General features: G+C 44.3%; 1 protein-coding gene across 5 annotated transcripts in view; it reads right to left on the reverse strand.

Moving 5' to 3' along the window:
* Nucleotides 1-12,915, reverse strand: part of LOC309415240 (adenomatous polyposis coli protein-like) — a gene marked incomplete at both ends in the record, with an annotated part of 135,670 nt that overhangs the window by 92,818 nt on the left and 29,937 nt on the right. For all 5 annotated transcript variants that reach the window (XM_082012704.1, XM_082012702.1, XM_082012703.1 and 2 more), the window contains one exon: nt 5,550-5,658. In XM_082012704.1, coding sequence (XP_081868830.1) covers nt 5,550-5,658 — 109 coding nt within the window. The remainder of the gene's footprint in view (nt 1-5,549; nt 5,659-12,915) is intronic.

Consider the following 12,915-nt stretch of genomic DNA (forward strand, 5'->3'; position numbering starts at 1 on the left):
AGGCCCGTGCACAGCTAATGTAATTGGTACATCTAGAAGGGGCTCTGCATCCCTTCAATCTAGGGAATTATGTTTGGGTAAAAGTACACAAAAGAAAGGATAACTTATCTCCTTGGTGGGAGGGACCAATTTTGGTATTGCTAACCTTTGTCAGCAGTAAAGGTGGAAGAAAAATAGACTTGAATTCATCACTCCCACCTAAAATCTGCAGCCAGTCTGGAAGCAGAACCAGGAAATCCTCCTGCCGCTAAGGGAACATCCACCACTGCAGAGATTGATTCACCCGCAGCTGGGAATTTACACAGAGCCAGCGGATTGGCTGTGAAACCACTGATCTTGCATAAGAATTTGACAACAGGAAAGTGGAAAGTAATCTGATACTTATGAATTGCACATGGACTGAACCATACTCTTACTTAGAATTAGAGTGCAACCAAGGGATAATTATTTTTGCTATTTCTGTCTGGTTTTCCTGTTAATAGTGATTTGGAAGCTGAGATTTTAATATGATAGCCTTTCTTATAAGCCTGTGGTGGAATTTTGATTATACATATTCATTCCATAATTCAGCCATAGCAACAGGCCAAACTATAGCAAATAAGGCCAAATGTTGGATATGCATTAAAAGCCTATCCTCTACCGGAAATCAACTCTCCTGGGTTTCTGTCCCATTGAATACTCAATGGTAAAGGATGGGCATATTTTCACTAAAGAAAGGAAGGATAGTGCCAAGGCCAAGCCAATCAGCAACGGTGGTAGTGCCTCTGTGATAACATATTTAAGAAGGGGGGAAAAAACACCGGCACAACAGCAATTGTAGCTGGAGAGAGTGAGAATATGTGAGAGAAACACCTCTGCAGACACCAAGGTCAGTGAAGAAGGAGGGGGAGGAGGTGCTCCAGGTGCCGGAGCAGAGATTCCCCTGCAGCCCGTGGTGAATTACCTTTTCTTCTTTGTTCTAGAGGTTCTCCTGGTATGGAAAAAGGAAAAATCAAAGCCAGTATACACTAGTCATTCTGTTCCACCAATAATATGCAGAGATCTTATTAAGGCAGAATGCATTACCCTTTTTGTTCTGGAAAAGGGTCTTAAAAGAAGGTCAGAAGGAAGCCTTCAGCTACAGACATATGAAAAGAAAGGTAAAGCTTGAAGCACAACCCTAGTGCCCAACTGTATTCTGGCAGATGCACAGAAATGAGAAGGTTCTGCATTTCAAAGCATGAGACAAAAACATGAGCTGAGAGGCAGAAATGTGAAACTTTGAGGAAACTATGATAAAGTTTATAAGTTTTATTTATTCTTAGAAAATTCAATTATGGCTGATGTATTTTTTCATTATTGCAAGAAGTCAACTCTTCACTGTTTTCTGACAATTATTCAGTTTGCAGATAAACAAGTCACCAACAGCAGGTCTCCCAGAAGACTTCACCAAGGTCAATTCAGAAAGCCAACAAGAGATATAACAGTCTACAAATGTAAAACACTGCTAAAAAAGAATGGGATCTATCCTTCCACTGTGGATGGAATAAGTAGTGACGGACATAAATTGCCACAAAAGAGATTTAGTATAGATGTTAAGTAAAACATTCTAATAATACAAAGAGCTAAGTTAATTGATTACCTATGAAGTTGAGGAAACTTCATCTTAAAACCTGTGACACATTTAGAGTGACACAGATACAGCCAACAATGCCTTTGGGAAATGGATTACATTTCCTCAAGGTCCTTTTTCCTTCTTTCTCCCCTTGTCCCTGGTTTTCTCATTAACTTGGCTGTGACTAATATTAGATTTGCTTAAGTCCAGCTGTTTCACCCCAGTCACTAAAGTTTTTCGATATTCTATTTCTACTTCCAGGAAGCTGACTAGTTCTGACAGTATTGCATAAATACAGCTAAACTGATTCCTGATCAGATACAGCTTTGTAAATATGGGCAACCAAGTCATCCCATAACTGTATGTACTAAGGAATGCACTGCAAATATATCCAAGCTGCTGAGTTCTGACAGCAGGAAAACCTGTGTTATCTGGGATATCGGAGTTCTTCATTATCCCAGAAAACAGTGACTTGACTATAGTTTGAAGATGCCAAGGTAAAAGTTTGCAGGGGCATTAATATCTGCATAGGCTATAGCACCATTTTACTCACTGTTCTGAATTAAGAGCTCCTGTGTAAATGGTCTCTTAGGCTGCTCTCAAAATTGCTGCTCTCAAAATTACTGCTCTCAAAATTAAATGCTGCTCTCAAAATTAAAATAATCCATAAAATAACTGAACTGATAGAAAAAAAGGCCTTTGGGGGATACAGTTAAAGAAACCTACTGACATATAACTCATTTGTCATAACAACTTTTCAGTGCTCCTCTTTAGCACTGAAATTTATACCAATGGGTACGAATTTTAACAGGTAAAATAATATCTGAAAACCAGGGAACTGCAAAGGAAAAAATACATTATTTAGTCTGAATTAACCTTGCATAGTGAACAAAAAAATGCTTTAAATGAAAACAATAGTAGAGAATGTCCCTAAATTCATAAAATATACACAGCATCTAAACAGAGATCATAGCACCAGATACATAAATCAGCATGCTGTAGTTACTTACTTACATTTTCAGTAAGGGGGATACTTTCCAAGGTCGCCATTGCTTGTAGTCTGGCAATTGACTTTGCATCACTTGCTTCCCCCCTATTTTTCCCCCTTTTCACTTATTCAACTGCCTTTATTTCAACCCATGAGTTTTTCTCTCTTCTCTCCTTATTTTCTCCCCCATCCTGCTGTGGTGGGGAGTGAGTGGCTGTGTGCGTGCTTAGCTGCTGGCCAGGGTCAACCCACAACAATCCTTTTTGGCACCCAATGGGGAGCTTGAGAGGTTTGCGATAACAATAGGTTTGATTGGAATGTGTTAACTTGAATTCATAGCTGTTATAGCTGTTTAGGTGTTACTTGGCAAGCTGTTACTGTTGCTGGTCACAATGTTGACTTGTTTGCTCTCAGTACTGATTTATATGTTCCCTTACCTGCTCTGTGGTGTGCTCCCTCTCTTGCTGTATATCAAACTCCAGTGCCTGTTAATGGCTGCTTTCACCTTTTGCTGTTTGTTGTGTGGTTCATCACTTGTTTTTTATTGTTTTTCCTGGGAGAGCTATGATAAAAGCACTGAATGGCCTTCAGCCTAATCTGGTATTTGGGACCTACACTGCTTCTGTCCCAGTAATCCAGGAAGCATTTTGTGGAGACAATTAGCAATTACACCTTTTTCCTTTTCTCCTCTGGGAGCCACTTTGTGGGGCAAATGAAGAATGGCACCTCCCCCCTCTTCTCCTCCAGGGTAGATGTTTCATCCCTTGTTGCAACGGCCCTTCATTTTCTTGAATATCCCAAAATGCTCATATTGGTGTGCACCATGAATCTGATTTTGGCTTTTCCTGAGGTTAACCAATGCCACACAGGGATGTGCCCTGAGGTTGGGAACGCCACACGAGGATGTACCCTGAGGCAGCCAATTCATGGGTGGCAAGGTGTGGGGGAGAATTTGGGTAAGTGCCTAGAACAGTTTTCACCTCCAGTGGTCTGGGACTTCACACCCAAACAGGCACAGAATCCTGTTGAAGTGGCAGACCGCTTGAAGAAAGGATACCTCGTCTTATACCAAAGAGACATAACTTCTCACACTATTTTGGGGTCTGGCCTACACCTACCGAGCCTCTGTCCAGCACTCTTAAGGGGGCAAGAGGGTCTCTAGATCTGAGGACATACAAACAGACGCTGTGGCTAAGCCACAGATTCAACCCTCAAATATAACAGTCACTTCTGTAGTCCAGAAGAAACAATGGCAGCAGAGGTTGACCCAGTTAGTAAGGGAGGAAGATGCTCTTCCTGAGAGAGAACATGAGGAAGAATTAGAAGAGGCAGCCTGTTCTGCAGCAGAACAGTCACAAGAACAGGAGGGGGAAGAGACAGAAATCATAAAAGAGGTAGAAACCACCCAGTACCTATCCCTGAGTGAGCTGCGAGATATGCAAAAAGATTATGGCTACTAGCCAGGCAAGTGAATTATCAGCTGGTTGTTCCGATGCTGGGATACTAGGGCCCATAGTCAGGAATTAGAGGGTAGGGATGTCCAGCAGCTGGGATCCCTAGCTAGGGACTGGGGAATCAGTAAAGGGATGATAGGAGGGGCAATAATCTGCAGCTTCCAAAGGTGACTCCCATCAAGCGTGAAGGCAAGATAACTCCTCAAAGGAAGATGTTGTAAACTACCAAGGCAAGTAGACCACCACTGAGGGAGGTGCCCAGTATCTGAGGGAATTAGTGAGATGATCTACAGCAACCTGGACAACAACCAGGCCTCCAAAAATCTGGATGAAATTTAGTGCACATAGTCCATGTAGTGGAAGTTTGTACCGGAACAGACTGACATTGTATGCCAGCACCCTGGTGATAATGGACTGGACAGACATTGAGGCACCAACTGTGGATAAACTGGCCTGCTAGCTCTGGCAATTTAAAGAGAAACTCTCATCCTCCCCGACACTATAGGCCTGCAATTTTGCTATGGAAAAACTGTCCCAACAGGTCCAACAATTCAGAGTGAATGTCTTCCTCCTTGTCCCTACAAGGGTGGTGTCTCAGCTTTCAAGAATGCTGCATGGAATCAGATTTTTTGTGCTCAAGGGAGAAGGAACTGTGGACCACCCTGTGGTTCTATCTGTGTGACCACAGGGAGGACATGAGGAATTGGGACGGTGGACCTACGTCAAACCTAAAAGCTCGTGCACGTGAATTGCAAGAAAAAACAGCATTGAAAAAGAGTCCATCTAGGAAGATGACTGCTCGGGTTGATATTGAGCAATTCTGCGGACAGAGTAGAAAGGCAGCTCCTACTTCTGCTCCTGATGAATGGACTTCTGCTTTGCAATTACAGGAGTGAGGTAAGGAATGCTCTGACTGTGAATAGAGAATGCCTGACTCTGGCCAGGAAGAGGAAAGGGAGAACCGAGTTTACTCCACCATGTGGATTCAATGGCCTGGCACATCAGACCCAAATGAGTACAAGGCTTTGGTGGTCACTGGTGCACAGTATACCCTAATGCCACCAGGGTATAAGGGCACAGAACCCATCTGGATTACTGGAGTGACAAGGGGATCCAAACAATTGTCTTGTATTGGGTTTGCATGGCAAGGTTTTGGTAGCGGGGGGGTGCTAAAGGGGTGGCTTCTGTGAGAAGATGCCAGAAGCTTCCCCCATGTTGGATGGAGCCAATTCCAGTCAGCTCCCAGATGGACCTGCCACTGGCCAAAGCTGAACCAGTCAGCAAAGCTGGTGGCACCTTTGTGCTAACATTTAAGAAGGGGAAAAAAACGCAGCGCAACAGCAGCTGGGAGAGAGGAGTGAGAATATGTGAGAGAAACAACTCTGCAGACACCAAGGTCAGTGAAGAAGGAGGGGGAGGAGGTGCTCCAGGTGCTAAATTCATAAAATATACACAGCATCTAAACAGAGATCATAGCACCAGATACATAAATCAGCATGCTGTAGTTACTTACATTTTCAGTAAGGGGGATACTATCAATCCTTTTAGTAAGGTCCTGAAGCTGAGCATAATACCAGTCCTTTTCTTTCTCTTCTTTCTCAAGCTCCGCAAGCAACAGAGATCTATCAAAAACAAAAGCCAGAAATGTCTCACTAGTAAGCCTTCATTATCAAATACAAGTATAGCAATAAGCATTGATACCTATATAAAAGGTGAAATAAGAAATTAGGTTTGATGAAGACAGCACTAACAAGAAGTTGAGAAGGTGGGTTCTGTTCCCTGGCCCTCGCTAATCATACTATCAAACTATGCTGTGCTAAGCAAGTCACTTTAACTTCTTTAACATCAGATCCACATCTGTAAAAGAAAGAATACCTATAGTTCTTTATAAAACCAGTTTGAAATCTATAGCTGAGAGGCATTTTATGAAATCTAAGCAGTGCTAACTTGCATCCTGCTTCTTTATGACAATATGCCTTAATGCAGCAAACTACAACTGCTGTTTAAGGAAAGGCTTGGATATTGCAGAAGTGTATACACCTCAGAATCCCATTACTAAATTCAGTTATCTTTTCTGCCTTTGTAATGCCTCCTCACTCTGTCATCCATGACAAAACAATGTTAAAGCACACAAAACCATGATTATTAAAAACACTTTCAAAGAGTATTTTTCCATCATATGTTATATACAGGATACATTTAGAGCTGCTTAACACATTCTAAATGGGCATCATAAGCATATTGCAGATCTGCACAGAGGCAAGCCCATCTGGGCTGCTGAATTATGGCAGGATATTGCTGCCCTATTAGAGAATCTGGTCATAAAAGTACACCACGTAGATGCTCACGTACCCAAGAGTTGGGCCACTGAAGAACATCAAAACAACCAGCAGGTGGATCAGGCTGCTAAGATTGAAGTGGCTCAGGTGGATCTGGACTGGCAACATAAGGGTGAATTATTTATAGCTCGGTGGGCCCATGACACCTCAGGCCATCAGGGAAGAGATGCAACATATAGATGGGCTCGGGATCGAGGGGTGGACTTGACCATGGACACTATTGCACAGGTTATCCATGAAGGTGAAACGTGCACTGCAATCAAACCAGCCAAGCAGTTAAAGCCCCTCTGGTATGAAGGACGATGGTTGAAATATAAATATGGGGAGGCCTGGCAGATTGACTATATCACACTCCCACAAACTCGCCAGGGCAAGCACCGCATGCTTACAATGGTGGAAGCAACCATCGGATGGCTGGAAACATACCCTGTGCCCCATGCCACCGCCCAGAACACTATCCTGGGCCTTAAAAAGCAAGTCTTCTGGTGACATGGCACCCCCGATAGAATTGAGTCAGACAATGGGACTCATTTCCGAAACAACCTCATAGACACCTGGGCCAAAGAGCACGGCATTGAGTGGGTGTATCACATCCCCTATCATGCACCTGTCTGGGAAAATCGAATGATACAACGGACTGTTAAAAGACCACACTGAAAGCAATGGGTGACGGGACATTCAAACATTGGGATAAACATTTAGCTAAAGCCACCTGGTTAGTCAACACTAAGGGATCTACCGATTGAGCCGGCCCTGCCCAATCAAAACTTTTACGTACTGTAGAAGGGCATAATGTCCCTGTGATGCATGTAAAAAATATGCTGGGGAAGTCAGTCTGGGTTACTCCTGCCTCAGGCAAAGGTAAACCCTTCTGTGGGATTGCTTTTGCTCAGGGACCTGGGTGCACTTGGGTGGGTAATGTGGAAGGATGGGGAAGTCCGATGTGTACCTCAAGGACATTTGATTTTGGGTGAAAAAAGCAAATGATTTGAATTGTATGATGTTAATTGCTACACAATACTGTGTGTCATCACTACTATGGTTGCTATACACCATATCAATGGTATTACAGTAAGGATCACCCAGACTGATGAAGAATGAGCTTCACTGAAATCGAGCAACGTGCAGCTGTGATGGAACCAGAACTGGCTTCAGCAACTTGTGCCCAGCAACTTCCTCGAGATCGACAACTTCGACCTGCAGACCGTGGGCATGGGCTGCACCAGATATATGAGCTACAAGCCCCAGATGTAGCATGCAACAATCCAACACCACACACCATCTCCCCTGCCCTGAGAGTCTGTTATGACAGATGATGCCCAAAGTCATGGACCAAATTAACTCAGCAGACATTTTAGAGGGATGACCCATAGACTAAGGGAATGATATCTGTCTGTATACATTAAAAGACAGGAAGAGTGATGATGAATAATTGGAATGTACTGAAAAGTGTAGGACCTGGGCATGATATAGATGGTATGGAATAAGGGGTGGATATTGTGCTGGTTTCGGCTGGGACAGAATTGGTTTTTCTTCCTGATGGCTGGTAGAGTGCTGTGTTTTGGATTTGGTATGAGAATAATGTTGATAACACACTGATGTTTTTGGTTTTTGCTTAGTTGTGGTGCTTTATAGACAGAGGACTTGCTTTATAGTCAAGGACTTTTCAGCTTCCCATGTTCTTCCAGCAGGGAGGTGCACAAGAAGCTGGGAGGGGGCATAGCCAGGACAGCTGACCCAGACTGGCCAAAAGGATATTCCCTACCATATAACGTCATGCTCAGTATATAAACTGGAGTTAGCCAGCGGGCGGGGATCGCTGCTCAGGGACAGGCTATTGGTCTGTGGGTGGTGAGGATTATTGCATTATGCATCACTTGTTTCTGTATATTCCTTTATCGGTAATATTATTATTGTTGTTGTTATCATTGTTGTTTCCTCTTCTTTTGCTGTCCTATTAAACTGTTTTTATAACAACCCATGAGTTTTTTTCCGATTCTCTCCCCCATCCGACCTGGGGGGGAGGCGAGTGAGTGGCGGTGTGGTGCTTAGTTGCTGGCTGGGGCTAAACCACATGCCCAATAGTTATTAAAAAAAATGCATTAGTAGTGTTAGCAATTTCTTTTAGCTTATCCATTTAAACTTCACATGGTAGTTCTTGTTTGAAAAAAGAAAAAGATGTCGTTAATCACATTTTATTTTTACTATTCAAATATTGTAGTCCAATACTTATAAGCAGAATGAAAATTTCATTTCTGTAAATGTGGTGAGTTGACCTCAGCCAAACACCTACCCAGCCTCTCATTCAGTCCCCTCTCCCATGGGATGGACAGAAAATAGAGGGAAGTTGAAAAGATCAAAATAATGACAGTTTAATAGGGAAAGCAAAAGTTGCATGTGCAAGCAAAGCAAAAAGAAGAATTCATTCACTACGTCCCATCAGTAGGCCAATGTCCAGCCACTTCCTGAAAAGTAGGACCTTAGCACACGTAATGGTTGCTTGGGAAGACAAATGCCATAAGCACGAATGTCTCCCCCTTTCTCCTCCTTTTCCATGAACTTTTATTGCTGAGCACAACGTATCATGGTATGGAATATCCCTTTGGTCAGTTGGAGGCAGCTGTCCTGGCTGTGTTGCCTCCCAGTCTCTTGTCCACCCTCAGCCTACTCACTGTTGGGGGAGGGAAGAGAGAAAGCCTCCAAAATTCCACCTTTTAACCCCTCTGCTGCGGTTTTCTCGGCTATCTACTTCTTACTCAGTGTCCAACTACGGACCAAAATTCCATGTTTTAACCCCTCTGTATACAAGGGGGTACACACCTCAGGCCATCCTGTGGTTTTACCTGCATGACCACAGAGAAGTGGGATGGAAAATCTACTTGGACCCTAGAGGCACGGGTATGTGAGTTGCAAGGAAAAACAATCACAAAAGGGGGTTCGGGTTCTTCCAGGAAAACTGCCGCTCCAGTTTCCAGTGAGCAGTTCCCCAGAAAGAATAGAAGCACTGATCTTACCTCTGATCCTCTTGGAGGGACTTCTAGTTTGTATTTACAAGAAGTAAGTAACGAATACTACTTGCTCTGCAAGCACTGTTCAGTAGTAGCCAAAACACTGGTGTGTTATCAGCACTTTTAGCCACAAATACAAAGCACAGCACCATAGGGGCTGCTATGAAGAAAGTTAACTCCATCTCAGCCAGACCCAGTACAGTAAAATCTTAAAAAATAAAAAATAAATTCTAATTCCAAGACTTGAAAGCATGTTCACATAGAACGTATTTTTCCTTCATGCCAGAACAAAAATGATGTCACTAGGTTTAGAGTTTCTTAAATTTTGTCTCCAAAAAAAAGATCGTTCTTGTAGGAATGTATTCCAAGAGCTTTAAAAATTGGCTAAAACAAGCAGACCACTAAAGGTTTCAGAAAACTTGCATCGTGGTGTGGGTTGACGCTGGCCAGCAACTAAGCACCCACCAGCTGCTTACTGCTTCACATCCAGTGGGATGGAGAAGAGAATTGGAAGAGCAGAAGCGAGAAAAACTTCTGGGTCAAGATAAAGATGGTTTAAGTGAAGGGGGGAAAAAAGGCAAATGATGCAAAGGCAATCACTCACCACCTCCCACAAGCAGACTGATGCCCAGCCAGTCTCTTGGCAACAGCTACTGCAGAAAGACTACCCCCCACCCACCCCCGAGTTTTATTGCTGAGCATGATGTTATATGGCATGGAATATCCCTTTGGTCATTGGGGTCAGCTGTTCTGGCTTGTGTCCCTTCTCAATTTCTTGCCCACCCCCCAGCTTACTCACTGGGGGGGGGTAGATTGAAAAAGAGAAGGCCTTGATGCTGCGCAAGCACTGTTCAGGAATAGCTAAAACACTGGTGTGTTATCAACACTGTTTTGGTCACAAATCTAAAACACAGCACCATATGGGCTGCTAGGAAAAAAAAAATAACTCCATCCCAGCCAGATTTGGTACAGTTCAGGTTGGATCACTGCTGCACTTGCCCGGTTCCTGATGAGGATCATTCTCTATTGGTTTAGGTGGCTCCTGCTGGAGCATCATATAGCAATGACATATCACGCAACTCACATCATGGCTTATTTCCCCCAAGGTTAAATCTCCTTGAAGGTACACACCAAATTTCCCCCTCTTGAATATTACCCACTGTTGGGATCACCCTGCATGGCTCGACCCTAAGGAGAAGGAGCTGTGGTGTTGATCTGCACGGCTCGACCTTAAGGAGAAGGAGCTGTGGCACTGAGAAGCTGGTAAACAGCTGGATATCTGCACGGCTCGGCCTTGAGGAGAAGGAGCTGTGGTAAACAACTAAGAAGCAGCAAAGGAGCGCAGGAACACCTGCAGGCAGCGAATCCTGACTGTGTGAGAGGCACGTGGACAGCGCGTGATATTTTGTATATAGCCAATTGCAATAATGTGTGTAACAAGCTGTAACCAATCATGAGTGTGTGTGTGCAGTGGCTAAGCAAAAATTATGATATATATTGGAGTCAGACAAGACAATAAACGGCTTCGGAATATAACTCTCATAGAGTTGTGAAGTCCATCCTTCTCCCGCAACCCACCAAGTGCACCCAGGTCCTTGTGTGAAAGCAACCCTATGAATGGGTTTGCCTTTTCCCAAGGAAGGAATAACCCACACTGTCTTTCCAAACCAGTTCCCTATGCACACTACAGAGACCTTATCTCTTTCCACAGCATGCAGGGGTTTTGTTTGGGTGGGCCCAGGTTGGTGAGCATATCTTCTAGTGTTATCCAGCCAAATGGTTTCTGCTAAGGTTGGCATGGCATCGCCTGAGGGTGGCAATGCTAGTGGGAACACTTACGCTGCTCCTGGGAGCATGGAGGGCTCAGGAGCATATCTGAAACGCTTGTACACCAATGCATGCAGTATGAGAAACAAACAGGATGAACTGAAAGAGTTGGTCAGTTCCCAGAGCTACGATATCATCGGTATTAGTGAGACTTGGTGGATTGAGTCCCACGATTGGAGTGCTGGGATGGAGGGCTACAGGCTGTTCAGGGGATAGGCAGGGCAAGCGAGGTGGAGGTGTCGCATTTGATTGTACAGCCCTTAGTTAGCGATGATGTGGTTGAGAGCCTCTGGGTGAGGATTAGGGGGAGGGAAAACAAAGGAGATGTTGTAGTGGGTGTCTACTACCGATCGCCCAGCCAGCATGATAGCACTGATGACTTATTCTATAGGTGAAATTAGGAGAAATCTCTGGATCGGTAGCCCTTGTCCTTATGGGAGATTTCAACTTCCCAGACATCAACTGGAAATATCATACTGGTGAGACGAGCAGGTCTTGGAAATTCTTGAAGTTTGCAGGAGATAACTTCTTGTCACAAGTACTCAGGGAGCCAACTAGGAAAGATGCACTCCTAGACTTGTTGTCTGTGAAGGGCTCATGGGAGATGTGATGGTAGGTGGCTGTCTTGGCCACAGTGATCATGAAGCGGTTGAGTCTAAATTTTTCAATGTAATGAGAAAAAAGGACAGCAGAGTTGCTACACTAGATTTCAAGAGAGAAAACTTTAAGCTACTCAGGGAGCTAGTTAGCAGTGTCCCCTAGGAATCTGCTTTTGAGGGCTTAGGAATCCACGAGTGCTGGTCAGTCTTTAGGAACCACCTTTTAAAAGCACAGGAGCAGGCAATCCCATTGTGTCGAAAGTCAAGCAAGCGGGGCAGAAGACCAGCTTGGCTGAACAGGGAACTCCTCGTGGAGCTCAGGAGGAAAAAGAAATGGTTCGATCTCTGGAAGCGAGGTCAGGCTTTAAAAGGAAGATTACAGAGATGTGGTTCATATATGCAGGGATAAGACACGAAAGGCCAAAGCTCAATTAGAGTTCAAACTGGCCAGTGTTGTGTCAGACAACAAGAAAGGCTTTTTTAATTACGGTAATAGCAAGAGGAGGTCTAAAAGAAAACATTGGACCGATACTTCTTAAAATGGTCACCTGACTAATAGGGATGAAGAAAAAGCAGAGGCATTCAATGCGTTTTTTGCCTCAGCCTTTAATAATACTGATAGACCTTGGGCTGCCTGGTCCTCTGAGTTGGAGGACCACAACTGCAGGAACAGTGACTTTCCATTTGTGGACACTGAAATTGCAAGGGACCAGCTGTATCAGTTGAATGTTCACAAGTCCATGGGGCCTGATGGGATTCATCCCAGACTACGGAAGGAGCTTTGCAGATGTTACGGCAGGACCCCCTGATCAACACGTGGCTCAGGGGCTGGTGCCGTCATCAGAATTTTGGGTTTTTTGACCACGGGGCGGTTTACACGGCACCGGGCCTGCTCGCAGCTGATGGAATGCAACTGACACCAAGGGGCAAAAGGATTCTTGCTCATGAGCTGGCAGGCCTCATTGAGGGGGCTTTAAACTAGATTTGGAGGGGGGAGGGGATAAAACCGGGCTCACTAGAGTTGAACCTAGGGGTAGGTTCAACGTGCCAGAGTTGAAATCGATAGCCCAGCTCAGGTGCATCTACACCAATGCACGCAGCATGGG

The sequence above is a fragment of the Phaethon aethereus genome (assembly GCF_964289735.1).
Source record: "Phaethon aethereus genome assembly, chromosome: W".
NCBI classification, from domain to species: Eukaryota; Metazoa; Chordata; class Aves; order Phaethontiformes; family Phaethontidae; genus Phaethon; species Phaethon aethereus.